The sequence below is a fragment of the Pieris brassicae genome, chromosome 14 (assembly GCF_905147105.1).
Source record: "Pieris brassicae chromosome 14, ilPieBrab1.1, whole genome shotgun sequence".
NCBI lineage: Eukaryota > Metazoa > Arthropoda > Insecta > Lepidoptera > Pieridae > Pieris > Pieris brassicae.
The window spans coordinates 3,568,633-3,589,423 of NC_059678.1; the positions used below are offsets into that span (position 1 = coordinate 3,568,633).

The 20,791-nt window shown below is 38.8% G+C and overlaps 1 protein-coding gene across 3 annotated transcripts in view; it reads right to left on the reverse strand.

The window, feature by feature from the left end:
- Positions 1-5,871: 5,871 nt before the first annotated feature.
- LOC123718054 (protein mahjong) overlaps positions 5,872-20,791 on the reverse strand; it is a 40,712-nt gene continuing 25,792 nt past the window's right edge. For 2 of the 3 annotated variants that reach the window (XM_045674425.1, XM_045674423.1), the window contains exons 21-34: positions 18,299-18,490; positions 16,721-16,839; positions 16,134-16,334; positions 14,375-14,591; positions 13,539-13,661; positions 12,083-12,174; positions 11,752-11,948; positions 10,466-10,563; positions 9,614-9,691; positions 9,064-9,184; positions 8,560-8,717; positions 7,767-7,848; positions 6,836-6,960; positions 5,872-5,977 (exon numbers count right to left, since the gene is read on the reverse strand). In XM_045674425.1, the coding sequence (XP_045530381.1) occupies positions 5,903-5,977; positions 6,836-6,960; positions 7,767-7,848; positions 8,560-8,717; positions 9,064-9,184; positions 9,614-9,691; positions 10,466-10,563; positions 11,752-11,948; positions 12,083-12,174; positions 13,539-13,661; positions 14,375-14,591; positions 16,134-16,334; positions 16,721-16,839; positions 18,299-18,490 (1,878 nt within the window). In that variant the 3' untranslated portion in view covers positions 5,872-5,902. The remainder of the gene's footprint in view (positions 5,978-6,835; positions 6,961-7,766; positions 7,849-8,559; positions 8,718-9,063; positions 9,185-9,613; positions 9,692-10,465; positions 10,564-11,751; positions 11,949-12,082; positions 12,175-13,538; positions 13,662-14,374; positions 14,592-16,133; positions 16,335-16,720; positions 16,840-18,298; positions 18,491-20,791) is intronic. The other variant, XM_045674424.1, reaches the window with a different exon arrangement.

Sequence of the window (20,791 nt, forward strand, 5' to 3'; positions counted from 1 at the left end):
AGGTGTGATCGAAAGCTGGCTTCAAAAACATCACGCTATTTCACCGTGTCATATTTCTCAAATGTATCTTTGTGTTGTTCTAAATGATATAAATTTAAATGTTGGTATATGTTTAACCTTTATTAAGTGATAATAAATATATTTTCAAGTGAGCTTTGTATCTTTTCAACCTTTTAAGTCTGGTCCTCAGATACCTGGTTCGTAATTTGTAATTTTTTGTGGTCGTTCGTCACACGGTTTCGATTTTTTGGACTGACAATATTCATACGATGGTTTTCTTCACTGTACGGGTTTAAAGGAAAGTCAATTGGTGCATAGCCGCCGTAAGAATCTCGACATCTGGCACCAGATTAAATGTGATAGCTATCACGAAATGAACGTGAAAGTAGTAGACCTGTGCTTCAATTGTAGAGAGAGATTAGTTTCGGCTTAGAAGGCACATAAAACAATGGAATACTTTCAGAAAGGTCCCATGCCCCATTTTAAGGGAGAAACTAAATAATTTGTTTATCTTTTATTCCAGAAGTTGCATTTTTTTTAGATAGTAAAGTATTATTATTAGTAAAAGTATAAAAATTGTGGCGCTACAATAATTTCAGGTCTGGGCATCAGGTTTCTGTACCTGTTTCATCATCATTTGTTAATCTAATAGGTGATCAGCCTTCTGTGCCTGACGCATGGCATCGACTAAGGCGAGCCGGTTTCCTCACGATGTTTTCCTTCAGCGTTCGAGTGAATGTTAAATATTTTAATTACAAGGTAATGCTAATTAAAAATTGATAAATCGAAAACAAAACACATTATATATTTAAATAAAACACTTTTGTACCGGATTGAAGCTATGTATTATTATAAACTTATAATTATATATATATCATGACCACCATGTTACCGTGACCACGCACGCTGTAAAGCACGCGAGACGTCGGAAGAAATTTAATATTATATAAAATACTTATAAGTTTATAATAATAATACATAGCTTGAATCCAGTAAAAAAGTGTTTTCTTTAAATGTGTAAAAGCTATGTTAACAAAAGACAACACTACACTATATATTGGCAATAACTTAACATGGACAACGCACATAAATCATTAAATAACTAAATTATCTTCTCTAAGAGGTTCCTTTAGACAAAGTTAAAGACCTCCGCGTAAAGTTAGTCTTAATATTTCTAATTCTTTGGCAAAATCACACCTTTAACTTATTGAAATTTGAAAAGCCGCCACTAAAACTAACATATCACAACTTCAAATTGCTCAAAATAAAGTAATGAAACAAAAGTCATGAATATACAATAATTATTTCAATACAATACCAGTTTATTAATATGCAAATTTTTAAATGGCTTTGGCTTAAATTGATTCATCCCCTCCAAGTGGCTGACATTTGCGGTTGGCAGGCATGGCGGCTGGTTGTAGGGGTGGTCAACATGGCGGCTTGGCTTGGCATGACTTGGCATGACCGTTACATTTCACTGATATAAATCAAATTCAGAAATAATCTTATAAAAACATTAAGCGTAGCCATTGCAGGGCCGCGCTGCAAATGTGTGCGAAGTGTGCGGTGCGCACATGCGCTAAGACATTGACATATTCTTTGTTGTACAGTATCGATAAGTAAGTACGTACCATAGGCGCAACATATGCCTCGTAAATAACAAAATACATAATGCATTTATTGTACAAGTCTCCTGAGACTATAATACTTAGGTTTGCGTTTGAACATTACTTAATGTTTACCTTTGAAATGTCATTTTAGGCTTTGGGTTTCAGTTTTCATTAATATGCCGACATATATAAAATCCAAATTTAATTAATTTTCATACTCGGTAATCAAATTCAACATATTTTAAATTAATGTCGAATTAAAGTGTTCAAATTAGTATGATAATAACATTTGTCAATTTTAACATGAAAATGGAAAGTTGGAAATATGAGTATTTCCTAGCTTTCTGTCTAATTATACCCAGATACAACTGGCACTGGTGCTTTAGAAGAGAGTTATGGACTCATGCCTTATTCCATGTCTGACATATGCATGTCAAACATGGAAATTTACAAATAAAACAAAAAACAACATAAATACATGTCAACGTGGCATGCTAAACATTAAAAAGGTAGACAAGATCAGACACACAAAAATAAGATCAGAGACCAATGCAATTGATGCTTTAAGCCACGCCAAATAACTGAAGTGGAAGTGGGCGGGTCATGTAGCACGCCTTCCAGATTACAGGTGGACGAAAGAAGTAACTACATGGAGAGGCCCTCTAGGCAATCGGTACAGAGGCAGACCTTACGCTCGATAGGATGATGACATCCAAAAAATCTCGGGTCCTCAATGGATGCAAATAGCTCGAGATAGAGAAAGATGGCAAGCCTTGGAGGAGACCTTTACCGGTGAGGGTTCCTGATGCATACTAACTGTTACAAATAATTATAACTGTAACACACAGGATAACCGGATATTAGTGGATCGGGAAATAATTTAAGGCTTAAAATAAAAATAAAATAAAAAAAACAACTGGCACTGGATTAACGTCATTTATAATAGAAAAGCTAAACGAAACAGCTGAAGGCGTAATGGATCAAGGACTAGACTGGATCTAAAGCTCCGCGCTTTTTATACCATAGTTTAAATTTGATAGTTAACGCCGCCAACCGCAATCATCACACGATTGGGTTTTTTTAATATTTTGCAAGAATTATATAAATATTTTCTTTCCTCTACTAAAAGATGGACTTTATTTTAAAAAAATCATAAATTTATCGTTACAAACAGTTAGTAATAACATCATTTATAAAGTATTTAACAATTTAATTCGCGTTTTATTTTTTCAGCAAGTGGACGTTTTAACTATTTAAGTATGTATATTAAACTAAGAACATATTTGTTTCTGTCTAAGTTAACAAATAATAAAAAATACATTGAAACTTGAAGATTCGTATAAAATAGAAAACGCTTCGCGCTCGCACATAGGCGCTGCCAGGGGTGGGCGCGGACCTGGTACTGAGGTACCTATATTTTAATTAAGACTAAAAGACCACATTTTTAGCGGTACCAGTTCTCTACGTAAATCCACCCAGGTTCTACTTCGCTAATCAATCCTTGAAGCTTTTCAATGACCCACGACGTGATAAATTGTATCTTTAGTATATAAGTTCTCATGTAAAGAGGCAATTTCTGCTAGCAGAAACTACATAGATACTCTAGCAGATAGGATAAGGACTCCTTCTCTGCTAAGAGATAAGGTTTATATACTTGTGTTAACTTTATGTTCCATATCGTTACTTTCTTATATGGGCGGATGATATTACCAAAACGGCTGCCTCGAGCTGGATGCAACTCGCCCATGACAGGTACCTAAAGATGCTAGAAGGAGGCCGTCACCTGTGGAAGGGTTCTTGCCATAAGGGCACACGGAGCCCGTGCCCAGGGGCCCCAAAGGACCGACAATTTCTCTCATACATTTTTGTCGGATATTTTTTTTTTAAATGTAATAGCAGGCAAACGGGCAAGAGGCTCACCTGATGTGAAGCGATACCGCCGCCCATGGACACTCACATTGCCTGCCAGAAGGCTCGCAAGTGCGTTGCCAGCCTTTCAAGAATTGGTACGCTCTTTTATTTATATTCTCTTTACTCTCTTACAAGTTTTTCACAAATCAGTAATCTTATTAGAAGGTAAAGCAAAGCATATTACGCCATTATATAGATGGCTCAGCCTATTCCTACGGTACTAATGAATAATATTTCAGAACGCATCCTAACTAAGTTACTAAGCGATCATCTAGCGATCACTCACGCAATCACTTAAATGGTAAAACGAAAACTAGATACTTGAAAATAAATTTTTTTTATTTGTAAATTGACGAATGGTTGTTCAATATTTTCTCGGCTTCGATAATATGATGGATTTTGTCAGAGCATTTAGGTGCAAATAGTCCTGAAGTCTCTTTAGGAAACTAGATGGTCTGCACATGCCAATGTTATTAATGCTTTACAAAATGGTAATTTAAATATTTCTGGAGCATTGTCTTAAATCGCAGGCAACATCAATCAACCATGAGACACTAGAAAGGAAGGCCAAAGCCTAGCAAAAAAAAGTGAAAAAAATTGAGACTGGTATTTTAACGGAAATATACTAAATAAAATATGTGTTTATTCATTTTAAGAACATATGCATTACAATGTGTAAGATTTGGAAACCCTTTTAAGTAAAAAATACCTGTGTCAGTGTTCCCAGCGCTTCCATAACAAACTTAATTATACATTCCTTAAAATATTTAATTTATATATAATTTCGTTACATCTTGAGTGCATAAGTGAGTGTGTGAGTTAGTGAGTCAGTGAGTGAATGAATAAAGTTTGTAAATACCTACCTCAGAAGAAGCTGTAACTCTGCGTAGTGTATGTTCATGAGCCAGTCCTTAAGTCGTATTTTTAGATTATAGACGGTGAGCCTATTTAATTTATTATAAATGTAGTCTGCTTGCATATTGCGTCTTACGACGACAACATCCCTAATTATTTTTAAGAACAGTCTACTATCAAATGGTAGCGCTCTGTGTGATTTTAAAATTAGACTCAGCACATACAGCTTCCTAACGAAAAGTAATTGGTTGAGGTGATAAAGCTCTTCCGATGGGAATCTGACCTTTCTGATCATGACCTTTAACCTCTACGTCCCCGTTCCAATTCAAAAATGTTTTATTGGCCGCTCCCCATATGTTTATGCAATATGTCAATGTGGACTGAACGGGTGCTATGTAAATAAATTCATTTAAGTATTACATGCGATGTAAAGTGTCGCTAAATTTTAATTTTAATTTCCTTAATCTACCAAAGGCCCCAAATTCTTGTGTGCCCAGGGGCCTTAACCTCGTTTAAGACGGCCCTAGTTCTTGCAAATTATACAGATAAAAAATGTAAAAATAACTTCAAATGTTTTTTATTAAAAAAAAATAGATATAGGAACTTTTTGAAAGAAATAATAGGCTTTTTTCTTACATCGTATGTTTCTGGTCTCGTACCTCAGACAATAATTGGAGTTCATTCCATCCATTTTTATTGTGACATGTCCATAAATTATTAATTTCGTACAAATTATTCCCCTTGTAATGGTTATTTATTTATTGACAGTTGTTGATCGATGACTGTATGTTATAAATCTCACAGACTATATTTGATTTGTCAATTTTAAATACCGGTGATCGAATAATTTGCGGTTGTGATGAGCTGGGTCGATTATTATCTCAATTTTCGAAGTTATACTTTTTTTGGCGCGTTAGGAGAAATGATGAGAGTAAATTTTTACTATGCGCGCGAACACCGTCACAAAAAAACCGACACCTAAAGTTAGCTATAGTCAACATTTTACTTCCTTTGGAGGAATACTTCTATCGGCACGTTAGGGAAAAATGATGAGTAATTTCTTACAGTGTCGTCACTAAAAACCGACACCTAAAGTTAGCTTTAGTCAAGATGTTACTTTCTTTGGAGGAATACTTCGTTTGGCGCGTTAGGGAAACATTATCAGTAAATTTGTAGTGTTGTCACAAAAAACTGACACCTGCACACCGTCACAAAAAAACCGACACCTAAAGTTAGCTATAGTCAACATTTTACTTCCTTTGGAGGAATACTTCTTTTGGCGCGTTAGGGAAACATGATCAGTAAATTTGTAGTGTCGTCACAAAAAACCGACACCTAAAGTTAGCCATAGTCAACTTTTCTTTAAATTAAATTTTATATAAGAAAACTTTGAATGTATTAAATACCTTTTTTCTATTATTAGTGTCGTCTTTTCTACAAACGTAGAATAAGGCAAAAGATGTATAACTTCTCGTGTGGTAGAAATAAAAGCCGATTAAAACATTATAAAATTTTATTGCATTAAATCAGTCGAAGTCAAACTCAACGATATCGCCAAGTTCAATATCGCCATCGCTGTCGCTGCTGTGCTGCTCCGCGGCCTGAAACAAGTTTCGTTCATATTATTTACTTTCAGGCCTCGGTACTCATATTATTTGGCAGGCCCCGGTACTCATATTATTTGGAAGGCCCCGGTACTCATATTATTTAGCAGGCCCCGGTACTCATATTATTTGGCAGGTCCCGGTACTCATATTATTTGGCAGGCCCCGGTACTCGTCTTATTTAACAGGCCCCGGTACTCATATTATTTGGCAGGCCCCGGTACTCGTCTTATTTAACAGGCCCCGGTACTCATATTATTTGGCAGGCCCCGGTACTCGTCTTATTTAACAGGCCCCGGTACTCATATTATTTGGCAGGTCCCGGTACTCATATTATTTGGCAGGCCCCGGTACTCGTCTTATTTAACAGGCCCCGGTACTCATATTATTTGGCAGGCCCCGGTACTCGTCTTATTTAACAGGCCCCGGTACTCATATTATTTGGCAGGTCCCGGTACTCATATTATTTGGCAGGCCCCGGTACTCGTCTTATTTAACAGGCCCCGGTACTCATATTATTTGGCAGGTCCCGGTACTCATATTATTTGGCAGACCCCGGTACTCGTCTTATTTAACAGGCCCCGGTACTCATATTATTTGGCAGGCCCCGGTACTAAGTCTGCGGAAAGATGTGTTCCAGTCGTATAATTGTTTTTTATAAAACTTAGAATAACGGGCTGAAGAATTATCTATTGTGATAGCCCGCCCATGGACACCCAATGACAATTGCTACGCTCTTTCCTTGGAGGACCCCAATTCGACATTCTGACAACACTGTTACGTCATTAAAGTTCGTAATGTTGATGTTTTGAGACAGCATAGAGTTGCAGCAACATTTTTGTTTACAATACTGACCCGTCTCCGTGTTCTGACCCTCCTCCTCTCTCTTCTATCGGGCTCGTTTTCTCCCCTCGAAGACTCACCGGAGCTCTCTTCTTCAGCTAAACCCATCACTGCATTGCGTAGCAGGCTCGACGCTACTGCAATACAGATAGACAATGCAACCTCTGTATTTTAGGTTAATTAATAAGTTATGATGTTGCCAGGTCAAAAAAAAATAGTTAAGTTACTAGTTAATACACAACTCGGTAAATATGGGTAAGCCTTCAGTGCCTGACATGTTTCGAGTTGAGTTTAAGGCAGACGTTTACACAACAAGTTATAACAACATCATTCTCGGATTACCAGAACATGTTCTGATCCTGTCAATTGACAGCTGATATGGTTAACAATTCAGATTACTTTGAAGAATCATAATTAATTTTATGTATTCGTGTATTTATTTGCATTCCATAACGTTACAATAAATGTTTAAGAGGCTTAAAGCTAGGTACAATATTATGGACCCTGTTAGGGCACAGCAAAAGAAGGCATTACGAAACCTGTATAACATAACTAATAGCAACAAAATAGCACATAAAACTTCACACTCCAGGCTAGTACCAATTACATAGAATAACATTTTTTTTTAATTTTTTTAATTTTGGATTATTAGGTATTAATAATCATTAATAATAATTTGATTAACGAGTAAAAGTTTCTCGTTATAATTTCAACTAGTGTTATTTGTGTCGAGTATGTCAAGATAGCGTCTTAAATGCTCTTTAAATATTTTACAATAATTCGTGTCTTTTGCCTTCTTTTGGAGATTCTTGCCCCCCCCCCCCCCCCCCTTGAACGCTCCCATACATAAATTTTACAACAAAACCCGTCTCTTTTCATCGCAGCGTAAACACAATTAGACAGAACGAGACAAATTACTTTCGGTATTGTTCATAATACTCACGATCATCGTCATTCTCGGAGCCTGAGTCTGATCCATCATCATTTTCAGAGCGACCTGTCATATCCTCTTCTTCGTCTTCCTCCTATAATAATTAAAAGTTTGTATATTTACTGGCCACGGTTGTGTGTGTGTGCCTAGTAAGAGAACCTATTAGCTACGGCTGTGTGTGAATAGTAAGAGAACCTTTTAGCCACGGCTGTGTGTGAATAGTAAGAGAACCACCTGACCATGGCTATGTGTGTGTGCATATTAAGAGAACCACATTACCACGGCTATGTGTGAGTGCATATTAAGAGAACCACATTAGCCACGGCTGTGTGTGTGAATAGTAAGAGAACCACATTACCACGGCTGTGTGTGTGAATAGTAAGAGAACCTATTAGCCACGGCTGTGTGTGAATAGTAAGAGAACCACCTGACCATGGCTATGTGTGAGTGCATATTAAGAGAACCACATTACCACGGCTGTGTGTGTGAATAGTAAGAGAACCTTTTAGCCACGGCTGTGTGTGAATAGTAAGAGAACCACCTGACCATGGCTATGTGTGTGTGCATATTAAGAGAACCACATTACCACGGCTGTGTGTGTGAATAGTAAGAGAAGCTATTAGCCACGGCTGTGTGTGTGAACAGTAAGAGAAGCTATTAGCCACGGCTGTGTGTGTGAACAGTAAGAGAACCTATTAGCCACGGCTGTGTGTGTGAACAGTAAGAGAAGCTATTAGCCACGGCTGTGTGTGTGAATAGTATGAAACGAGCAGTGTAGGTGGCGCCACCGATGTCCAAGACTCACCACATCGTCCTCATGGTCCCGCTTGCGTCCAACGTCGTAAATCTTGACGCACGACTCTTGAACCTGCTCAAAATCACCTAGATTCTCTACGACGGAGATCTGCGTGCCGTAGGGCGACACGCTGAGGCCGTATATGTTCCGTTTCACATCTATGGTAGCTGGAAATAGACAATAAATATATTAATTATATACAGTGTAAACTTTATATAACGACACTAAAGAGTCTGTGCATTATTATTATTAACTATTGCTTATGTTCAACATCAGCCTAGACGTGTATGCAATCACAATTTCGATATTAAAGCGACGTATACGTACACGTACGCAGCTGCAGTTTTGACTAACTTTAGCAAGTTAAAAAGTACGTTATTACTTATTTGTCGTTATTGAGAGTGAGTGCATTGCTATGTAGAGGGTATCATTGTATGGAAGTCCAAAAACAAACCAAAGCCAAAGATTTCGACGCTTTAGGGAGTTCATTAAATCGAGTGAAGTAATACATACCTATACTGGTGTAGTCGTGAGCGGACAACGTTTTAAAACTGGTATCGAACTGGCTTCTCTCTTCGGGATCCTGATCTGAGCACAACGCGTACAGAACCGAGCGTCCAGGGTTAAAAATAACCTGAAAAATGAACCTCTGGTCATTGTCAAGTTTTAAAATACAGTGGCCCTACGACCTTTTTAGGTCCGGGCCTCAGATTTTTCAGTATCTGTTTCGTGATGTGTCAATCTAATAGGCAAGTAGGTGATGAGCCTTCCGTGCCTGACACACGCCGTCGGCTTTTTGGGTTTCTATAAATACGTCATATAGACAGTCCATTGGTGCACAGCCGGGGATAGAACCTACGACCTCATAAATTAGTCGCTATCGCAATGGCAACACTGTTCGTAGTTTTAACCGACTTTAAAAGATAACAAAAAAAATCTTTCGACGCGTAAGGAGAGTTGGCCAATACATTTTAAAATTAAACCACGTACACAATAGACATTTAAACAAAATTTACTAAAGGTCCCTAAAGGCCGGCATCGCACTCGCAACTGTCATACGTACCTCCGACTTATCCAACGATGGTACCGTTCTTAACAAGTGAAATACTCTCAGGTCCCACACTTCCGTATTTGATATGACCTGGAAAAACATTAATATTATCAGAAGAGAATTTAGAATAATAAATGTGTGTGTGTATGTGTGAGAAAGTTAATTATTTAATAATAATAATAAACTAAACATTAATTCATTGGAAAACAATTGTTTCCAATATGACAAAGTAAAAGATGTTTATTTATGAACGCGAAAAAACATTCATTGTCCCGTTCCGTCCGAGCCGAGCGTGCGAGCGAGAGCGCGTCACGATCGGCCGAAGCGTTTGGCTCTCATCTCTCTTTCACTCCATCGGCCGAAGCGTTTGGCTCTCATCTCTCTTTCACTCCATCGGCCGAAGCGTCCGAGTGAAAGAGACAGCGGCAGCGCACTGTACGTGAACTGTTTTGTCCACCGTTAAGAAAGTTAATTTATATAAAAAAATTCAATAATTTTCTTTCTTCTATACAAAAAATGTCAATTTTGTCGGGTAGACTGCGATGTTTCTAGATTTTTCCACTACTAAATATTCTTTCTGACTGTTTCAGTACAGAGTCAATCACATATAAGAAAATTGTAATTCTCATGTTACATATTGTCTATGCTTGAAAACGAAATGCATTTTAGAGGACGCCTACAAAAAATATTATTATTATTATGTACTATTCATTTTGAGAGCTTTGCTTACTTTTGCTTACAAGTAGAGTGTGGGGTGTGTTTGTGTGAGTGGGTATGAAAGTGTGTGTGTGTGGGTGTGTGGTATGAATTGCAGTAAATCTGCTTACGTAATACTTGAACAAAGAAATGATAATTGTGAATCACCTCAAGTCCATTCGGATGAAAGACTCCACTGTGTGTTTGATTTAATTTATCAAATTTATGAATTTCTTTGCCCGAATTCACGTCCCATAGTACGCCATCTGGAAAGAGAAAATTCCACAATTAGAGTTTAATCGTAAAAGGCCGACAGTCGCGAGCGTGGGATGGATATTGCGTTAGCCACCTTTGTTTTCCTTTTTTATATGGAGGCAAACGGGCAGGAGGCATCTGATGTTGAGTGATACCGCTGCATGGAAACACATTGCGAAAAGACTCGCAGGTGCGTTGCCGGCCTATTAAAAATGGGTACCCTATTTTTTTTAAGCAAAAGGGCAGGAGGCATCAGTTGTTAAATGATACCATCACCCATGGATACACATTGCCAGAATGCTCGCAAGTGCGTTGCCGGCCTATTAAAAATGGGTACACTTTTTTTAAGCAAAAGGGCAGGAGGCATCAGTTGTTAAATGATACCACCACCCATGGATACCCATTGCCAGAATGCTCGCAAGTGCGTTGCCGGCCTATTAAAAATGGGTACACTTTTTTTAAGCAAAAGGGCAGGAGGCATCAGTTGTTAAATGATACCACCACCCATGGATACACATTGCCAGAATGCTCGCAAGTGCGTTGCCGGCCTATTAAAAATGGGTACACTTTTTTTAAGCAGAAGGGCAGGAGGCATCAGTTGTTAAATGATACCATCACCCATGGATACACATTGCCAGAATGCTCGCAAGTGCGTTGCCGGCCTATTAAAAATGGGTACACTTTTTTTAAGCAAAAGGGCAGGAGGCATCAGTTGTTAAATGATACCACCACCCATGGATACACATTGCCAGAATGCTCGCAAGTGCGTTGCCGGCCTATTAAAAATGGGTACACTTTTTTTAAGCAAAAGGGCAGGAGACATCAGTTGTTAAATGATACCACCACCCATAAACACACATTGCCAGAAGACTCGCAAGTGGGTTGCCTGCCTTTTAAGAATCGGTACGCTGTTCCTGAAAAACCGTAAGTCAAATTGGTGGCTCTATATATATTATATAGGATACAATTTTCCAATTAAAATATTAAACGTATACTTTGTTATACGTTAAAACGACGGATGCGCCCGTAGTCGAGTCATTTCGGTTTTTCAAATTTAAAGTCAGAGACGTATACAGGGATAATAAATTTATAATTACAAGTTAAATCCATAACTTCGAAACTACTCAACCGATTTTGATGGAATTTTGCCTAAGTTGGAACCTGTACAAATATATATTTTGAAATCGGTTAAAACCTACCAGATAACACCAACTCGTCCGTAGGATTGAAGGTGGCTCTGTTCTTCCCGTACTGATTGCTGATGGACGGTTTGAGGGTCATCAGCTCTCTGCCCGTCAACGTGTCGTAGATGGTAGCTGTCTCCCCCTTGGTACCGATGATACGGTCGTCAGTCATTTTTGAGAACTCTACGTACTCTTCGTTGTCTAGTGAAAAACTGGAAAAATAAAATTATTAATTATAACAGAGGCACACTACAACCAAATTTTAGAGGATGCGTTGCCGTCCTTAAAAGTGTAAGCTTTAAACAACTAGCCAGTTTCTCTTCATCATGTAATTAATTTAAATTACCAATGTTCAAATTCCTTCATATTCCAGAGAGCCGAGTGCGTCCGCCATGACGTGGACGACGAAGCCAGGAGCAGCAAACCATCTCTGCTCGACTGAAATTTCAAAATATATAAATGTTAAAAAAAAGTTTATATAACTTAGTCCAGCCATAAATACTGGTTACATAAAAACTTTTCTTTTTCTCAACTTTTTAATTATTTTGAATTTGGAACACGTAACTCATTTTAAAAACTTCATTCGGTTTCGCGCCATTTCACGTGTTTTCGTGTATCAAATTACAATATGTACTGGGGTGTCAAAGGAAATAGGATTGCAGTGGGTCATATTCCGGACCCTTCAAAAGCTTGGTATCAGCCGTATGTTCGTATATCAACAGACACAACGACACTTCATCTCTCGAAGACCAGAAAATAACTACAGAACTACAAAGGTTGATGCTGTTAAAGCCAGAATTTGTCAAAACACCAATAGGAAGCGAGAAATTAAGATTCCTGCTGGAACTATCGCTTCATATAAAACCAAATATCTTTTTTACCGATAATTTTCAAATTCACGATTGAACACAGACTAAGCAAAATGATAACGTACGCGTGTACGCTCACAGTTCCAAAGCCGCTGAAGTGGTCGGAAAGGTACGTGGTTATCATCCTGCATCAGTGATGGATTGGTGGGGCGTTATCAAGGAGAAAAAAGAGTAAAAACTTCAGCCAAAGCTGGTGTTGCAATACAGTTTTTTGAAAATATACCCTGGACTTTCTAGCAGGATTCTGGACCTGGTCACAAGGAACTACCCAAGCCTGGCTTACAAACGTCCCGGAGTTTAGCTGAAGACTGGCCCTCATCTAGCCCAGACCTCGACCCTTTAGACAGTTTTAAAAGATGTGGCCAGCTCAAAACGGCACAGCCATATTCAGTCGCCTAAAGACTCTTTGGAGCGAGCAATGGCGAAATGTTTCTTGGAGTGCGTAAATAGGTATAATGGCAAATATTCAGAATTTTTTCAGAGAGCTGGTAAAAGAACTTTTGAATAGAAGAGTGATGTATTGCATGGACGTTCCCGTTGCGTCCTCTTTCCAAACTGTCAGAACAATGTCTATTAAAAAGAAAAAAAAAAACCAACCACGAAGTTTTTACTAAAAAAAAACATTGAAGTATTTATGATTCATGCATATGCAAAATTTCATTTCATATTAATAAAAAAATCTACTGAAGACTTGGCTGTATGGGCAGTTCCCTTTGCCTGCCCAGAATGGGTGAAAAAAAAAAACTCTGGTTGGCGTCATTTCCCAAATATGTTAATTTTTTCGCAACTGTATTAAAAATAGTTGTTCATTGCACATGCGGAACCGTCATTGCAACTTCGGCTGTCAAAACCTTCGGCTTCAACTCGAGTAGACATTTGTTGGAACTCCGCACTCGTCATGAAATATACTATTATAATTGTATATGATAATACCTGTATATGATATATTATGTACGAATCGTGCACTCGATAGGAATGCTCCTCGGTGCCGCTGAACAAGTTGAACACACGAATGTCCCCGGAAGATGTCGCGGCCAGTAACTGCTGTTGTGTTGGCTAAAATATACAAAAAAAAAACACTCAATCAGACATATAAAAATAGACAAATGTCATAATAATAAGAACAGTAAAGACATTTATAACTTCTGGGCAGGCGGACAAAGCATGAGTCATCGTCCCGTTACGCTTATTGTCCCGTTACGCTTATTGTCCCGATCAACTATATCAATGTTTTGTTATGACGTTACGTCCAACTATCGTCCGTAAACCGACTTTACAGATAAGCTTTTTTTTAAATACACGGTACAAGGCAGGCAGCCACAGCCGTGTTGGATCCCTCGGGATATAGGCAAGTTTCTATAAAAAAAATTTGCAGACTTTTAGAACTGCCAGGATATGTCTCGGTTATGTCAAAATACCGATGGTATACAAATATCTTTCTCCCATACATATTATCAGAAATAAATAAAAGTTTTGTTAAGAAATAATTATGTGTAAATCAATTTAAGAATATTTTATTATACCTCCTACTTGAAGAAATTAAAAATATCTCCCCAATTTCTTAGTTATCTTTGGGTTTTAGTTTTTAGTCGAATGAGCAGCTGTTTCTGCAGCTCGTGCCACGGTGGAACTCGTACTCGTAAATACCGCGATATCATAAAATAACTAAAGAGAAGATATTTAGGCCAAAGTGGCCAACCGGACAAAGCGCCAATGTCGAAAAACCTCGTGTCCTCCAAAAAAAAAAAGTTTTTTTTTTATATACTCACATGGAATATAGCGTGCGTAAAATAGGCGTCGTCGTCTGAGAGCCGTAAGGTGCGCGAGGAGGCGAAGTTCGAGTGCGCGAGCGCAGCGTGCTCCCGGCACGAGTTGGACGTGCCGAGCTCGCGCCTCACGAGGCGGCCGCAGATGTTCAGGGGCTCGGTGTGCCGAGAGCTCACGGACGTCAGACCGCCCGGTCGGGGCTCGGGACATTTGTGGGGTCTACAACGCAGAAATATCATTATCTATTTTAGTGATATTGAACGAAATAACTTAAGTACTATCTAACGATATATATGTCGGAGAATGAATATTTTTAAATTCCCGCCACTCTGAAGTTAGTCGTAGAATGCGGTGTGGTATGGTAAGATAGACTGTCAACGTTGACAATTGACAATGCCTAGTCTGTGTGATCTACCAAAGGTCAGTGGCGCAACTGTTTCGTGGCAGTAAGTGAATTCTTCAGTCACTTGAGTTTCGAACGTCGCCTGCGTCGGACGTGCGCACTGACTGTGTTATAATGTCGAACGACGGTAGTAACACCAATTTTGCAATTATTAATCGCGTTGAATCTGCGACATATATATAACTATCTAAATAACGATAGTACTATCTATATACAAAATAAATCAATGGCGCTACAACCTTTTAGGTCTGGGCCTCAGATTTCTGTATCTGTTTCATGATATGTTAATCTAATAGGCAAGTAGGTGATCAGCCTTCTGTGCCTGACGCACGCCGTCGACTTTTTTGGGTCTAAGGCAAGCCGGTTTCCTCACGATGTTTTCCTTCACCGTTCGAGAGAATGTTAAATGCCTATACAGCAAGCCCATTGGTGCACAGATGGGGATGGAACTTACGACCTTAGGGATGCTCAACTATCAACAAGTACTATCTATATACGTTACAAACTCTTTTATCTAAAATGTTTTAATATTATGGCAATAGTTTTGACTTTATGCCAGTTTCAAGTAAAGGGGGGGGGGGGGGTCTTTGATATTCTTATTCGGTGATTACGTCAACAGTAATTATTAACTTTTTTACACATTGTCTATGCTTGAAAACGAAACGCATTTCCGGGGATTCCCACAAAACAAGTAATATTATAAGTTTACGTACTATTATTTTTGAGAGCTTACTTTTGCTGACAAGTGGGGGGGGGGGGGGAGTGAATTGCTGTAAATCTGCTGACGTAACTTTTTAATCTTATTTTTTTGGTTCTTCTTTAATTCTCATATCCAATATGACTGATCTGTTATCTCTCTCATCATCAGTGTAAAGTTCAGTACCGTTTCAATTCTATTACGTATAGATACCGGCAAACATCTTGAACAAATGTCCTTGCCTGCGCAGACCTGATTTTTAGGTATCACTTGGGGGGAGAGTGACGTGTGTCGATCACACATTTGTGTCCCGCGCTGCTCAAGAAGTTTGCCGGTACCTGTACCATTCTTGTATATACGTAATATGGTTGTAATTAAACAATTTGTATATCGAAAACAGTCTCCCAGTCTTTATTCAAGACTGTATTTGAATTAGACAGAAAACATTATTATGACAATACTTTTTAATTTTATACTTATCATCCTAATCGGCTGTACTGATTATGATGAAATTTTATGTGTGTATTGGAAAAAGGTTTAGTTTTTTCTCAGTTAGAAAATTTTGTATTTAAACGTCTGTTTGTCTGTTTAATTTTGAACGATACTACTTTCGGATAACCATCATTTAATGGAGTTTGACAGTTTAAAAGAAAAAACTCACTCAAACAAATTGAACTGCGGACAAGTGACCACCGGGTTTTTGCACAGGGCGTGCTGGTTGTAGAGGTACTCCGTGATGATGGAGTGGAGCGTGACCCTTGGAGGCGACGGTGGTCGATCAGTGCCCGCGATGCTGAGCTGCTTCTGGAGTGAACGCTTGTGTTCCGACGTTGGGGTCGACGGGTTCGGATTTTGAACTTTTCTGAAAAATCATTTAAAACTCTCGTCAACCAGGTCCTATACCTCAAAAACTACTGAACCCATATCGATGAAATTTCGACTCTTCAATTAGATACATCTCGTAACGATTTCTGAAAAATATTCCATTAAAGACCAGAAATCTGGCATATACGTTTATTCGGCTTTTAAGGCCGCTTGAAGGCTTCAAATTGGTTCGAAAATACTAGCATCTGAATCCCCAATATGCTGCAAGGTACGATACGGTGGAGCTGATTCCTCAACATCTGATGAAGAAATCTAGCAGCACATTCCCAAGTTACCTGAACACTGGATTTTACATGACAAGCGAGATCTCCGCCCTCAATTTCAGAGGGCTCGCGAGTGCGTTGCCGGAAGCTTGAAACTCACCTTATTTTGATAACACTAGGCATCGGGCTGTCCTCGTTGTTCATGTGCAGATGGTCGAGGCCAAAGCTGTCCCTTTGCAAGGAACTGGTACTGCTTGTTCGGGATATTGACATTCTTGTCTGGAATATCATTAGACGGAGTAAATATCTTTTCGAAGTTACCGGCTTAAGTGTGTAAGTGTGTGTGAACACACCATCAAACACTCATGTGTTTTTTGTTTTGTCTTATAATAGTGTAGCATATATATGTTATTTATTTTCATCGACACTACATCGCCATGTTTTTATCGTTACACATAACACACTGGTTGTGCACGTTTCGCGCGTATGCGTTCGTGCACGTAGGTAACCGAGTGGTACGTGAGTCAGTGCGCTCGGTGCCTTGTTATTTGATGAACAAATTCTTTATGTTATTTTTGTGATCGTAACATTAATAAGATTAAATTCACGCAAAATTGTGGTTAATTTATCGAAGCCATAACAGGGAAGAGAGGAAAAGACATGATAAAGAATACAGCTCTAAGAAAACCAACTTAGGTAACAGATGTTACAATAAAAATTAATAAACTAACGTGGAAATGGCCGGGGCATGGCAAGAAAACTGGAGCCATACGAAAAAGAGGAAGACAACTACGAAGGTGGATCCATAACACGACTCTACAAAAAAATTTTCGTTCTTTGTCCTAAAGTTTATACTATTATTTTCCAGTTAGTTATGCACAAAAACGAAAAGAAAATACCCTTTTTCGGTATAAAGTTTGCTTTTGTGATAGTTATAATAAACAATGAACAACGCTATCAAGGCCAATACAATGAAAACATGATGAGCAACTACATTTGGGGTTTATTGAGAGAAAGTAGCTATGAACATAAAAGAAAAAGTAAAAGTGTGCACTTTTAAGTTATTTTCCACTTTTCTGTTAGCTAATTTGATAGTAAAACTTAATAAAAATAATAAACATTTTTATTTCAATAGTTTTATTTTCAATCAAAAATTAAAATCCGAGATTTTTAAAAATTTCGTTCAATCAGTCTTCTAAGCACAAAAGCAAAGTTTTTCATGCCATATATTTTTTTCCGTCTTATTACGACCTAAACTACCGAAATTTAATGCTTTAAGTCAAATTTCATGTTGACCCGTGTAATTCATCACCGAATCCTACAGTTGGTTCTTTCTTCGAGTGATTGTCAAATATTATTCGTTAAAGGTTCTTTAACAAGTTTGGGCTACAACGGCATCCATTCTGGACAACTGTGACCAAGGGGAAGTCGGAGAAGAGGGCCAGAAAAAGGTGGATAGAAGTTATAGAAGCGTTAGCTGGAAAGAAAGAAAGAAAGTCTGGAGGTTTACCCCAGAAGGGCGGAGGAACTGGAGAAAGCTTAATGAGAAAAATAAACCAATTTATTGGAAACAAACCAGCATTATTATTAGAAGCAATGTTCATAACTGAATACGATACCTCACTATAAAACGAATGACAGATGTCAAATGTTAAACTTTAGTGTCAAGAGCTGTCCAATTCCTCCAAAGTATTTGACAGTACGCAAGAAGAGTTATTGCTTAAATCGTAATACTCACCCTGACAGGCGTTGAAGGTGTATACACTGGTGGTGGTGGTGGAGCCGGAGCCGGGCATGGGCACGGAAGACCCGCCTCTTTTTGCAGAGTCGCAGCACTTTCGGTTAAACCCCTCGCCGCCAGATGGCGCTGAACCAGTTGCAGTAACTGCCGCTCGTTGTAGTTGATTTTGGTTTGGGCCACCACGTTCGCCTGGAAATATATAATTTCATCTCAAATTTGGCTTGGAGCAGCCATGGAGCCGGTCCATGACATCATCACCTCTGAGATCCATATTGGTCCAGTTTTTAGACAAAAAATCCACATGACACTGATCCTAGCTTGATCCTTCTGCACTCTGCATCTTCTACCGCATTTACCATGGAGTGTGTTCAGAGGAGTTGATCGGATTTATTAATCCAGCTGCAGCTGAGTTTCATCATCCGCCAAGATACAAAATTGCACCCGTATCACTTCGACGTCCAATCAAAGACTGAGCGTTTTTCAAGGCAATTTGCAGCACATCACGGCCATGTGGAACCAGCTGCCCACTGAAGTATTTCCGAACCAATTCCCACAATACTGGAATCGTTGTTTTGTATTATCCTTGAAAGAAATTAGAGCCACTTATGGCCGTGTCTAATACCTTTTTAGAATCCCTAATTAATGCGCCAAAATTTGTAGGACAGAGTCACATTACGGTAGAGATTTTTTTAACGGTGTGAACCGAAGTAAACAAGAAGTTATAAGTAAAACTTAATATTATCTTCAATACACCCGATAAACAACCATAAAGAGTATGTCTAACGCAAGGTCTCATCAGTACCAATCCAGTGGATAGTATATAAAAGATACAGGGTGTAGATTTTTTCGAATCTTAATAAGAATTAGTAAAAAAAGAAACAAATTATAACTCTGCAAATGTCGAGTTTAAGGACCTTCTATAGAACATTTTTTGGAGCTGATGACTTCATGTAACCCCTAGTTGCATTTGATCCACGACTTTTTGGTCACCCTGTATATGTTTTACTAATAGCATAATTGGTGTCACTACTGTCGTCCGATTTTTGTCAATATTTTAACACAACCAGTGCGCACATCCGGCGCAGGCGCCGATCAGAGAGCAACTGAACGTAACGATCCACTGCATTACTGATATATTGACTTCTTACAACCTTTAAGATGTGTATGATTGCATGGTGTTGCCATTCTAATAAACCAAAAGCCATCGTGTTGTATAATTACAAAATCTCTGACACACACACACATATATATATATGTAATTAACGAGTCAAAGTACGAATTGTTTCGACCAATCAAACTGCAGGAAAGTACTGATGGAGTATTCAGTGGAGCATTGTGGTGATGAGACGTTGGACCGGATTGGACAGCTAGTTATTAATATAGATATTTAAGTCAAAGAACGAATTGTTTCGACCAATCAAACTGCAAAGGCGCCATCTTGACTTTGGGCAGTGCGTTCAGGGAACGCAGGAAAGTTCTGATGGAGTATTCAGTGGAGCATTGTGGTGATGAGACGTTGGACCGGATTGGACAGCTAGTTATTAATATAGATATTTAAGTCAAAGAACGAATTGTTTCGACCAATCAAACTGCAAAGGCGCCATCTTGACTTTGGGCAGTGCGTTCAGGGAACGCAGGAAAGTTCTGATGGAGTATTCAGTGGAGCATTGTGGTGATGAGACGTTGGACCGGATTGGACAGCTAGTTATTAATATAGATATTTAAGTCAAAGAACGAATTGTTTCGACCAATCAAACTGCAAAGGCGCCATCTTGACTTTGGGCAGTGCGTTCAGGGAACGCAGGAAAGTTCTGATGGAGTATTCAGAGGAGCATTGTGGTGATGAGACGTTGGACCGGATTGGACAGCTAGTTATTAATATAGATATTTAAGTCAAAGAACGAATTGTTTCGACCAATCAAACTGCAAAGGCGCCATCTTGACTTTGGGCAGTGCGTTCAGGGAACGCAGGAAAGTTCTGATGGAGTATTCAGTGGAGCATTGTGGTGATGAGACGTTGGACCGGATTGGACAGCTAGTTATTAATATAGATATTTAAGTCAAAGAACGAATTGTTTCGACCAATCAAACTGCAAAGGCGCCATCTTGACTTTGGGCAGTGCGTTCAGGGAACGCAGGAAAGTTCTGATGGAGTATTCAGAGGAGCATTGTGGTGATGAGACGTTGGACCGGATTGGACAGCTAGTTATTAATATAGATATTTAAGTCAAAGAACGAATTGTTTCGACCAATCAAACTGCAAAGGCGCCACCTTGACTTTGGGCAGTGCGTTCAGGGAACGCAGGACAGTTCTGATGGAGTATTCAGTGGAGCATTGTGGTGATGAGGTTGTGATTAAAAACCCGCTCGTTATAATTTAACATAGTGTCATTCGTGTTCAAATGAATCCGTTAAATATTGTACGATAATTCGTGTCCCACTACGACAATATCGATGGATAATATTTCTCCAACAACACCAGCAAGCCAA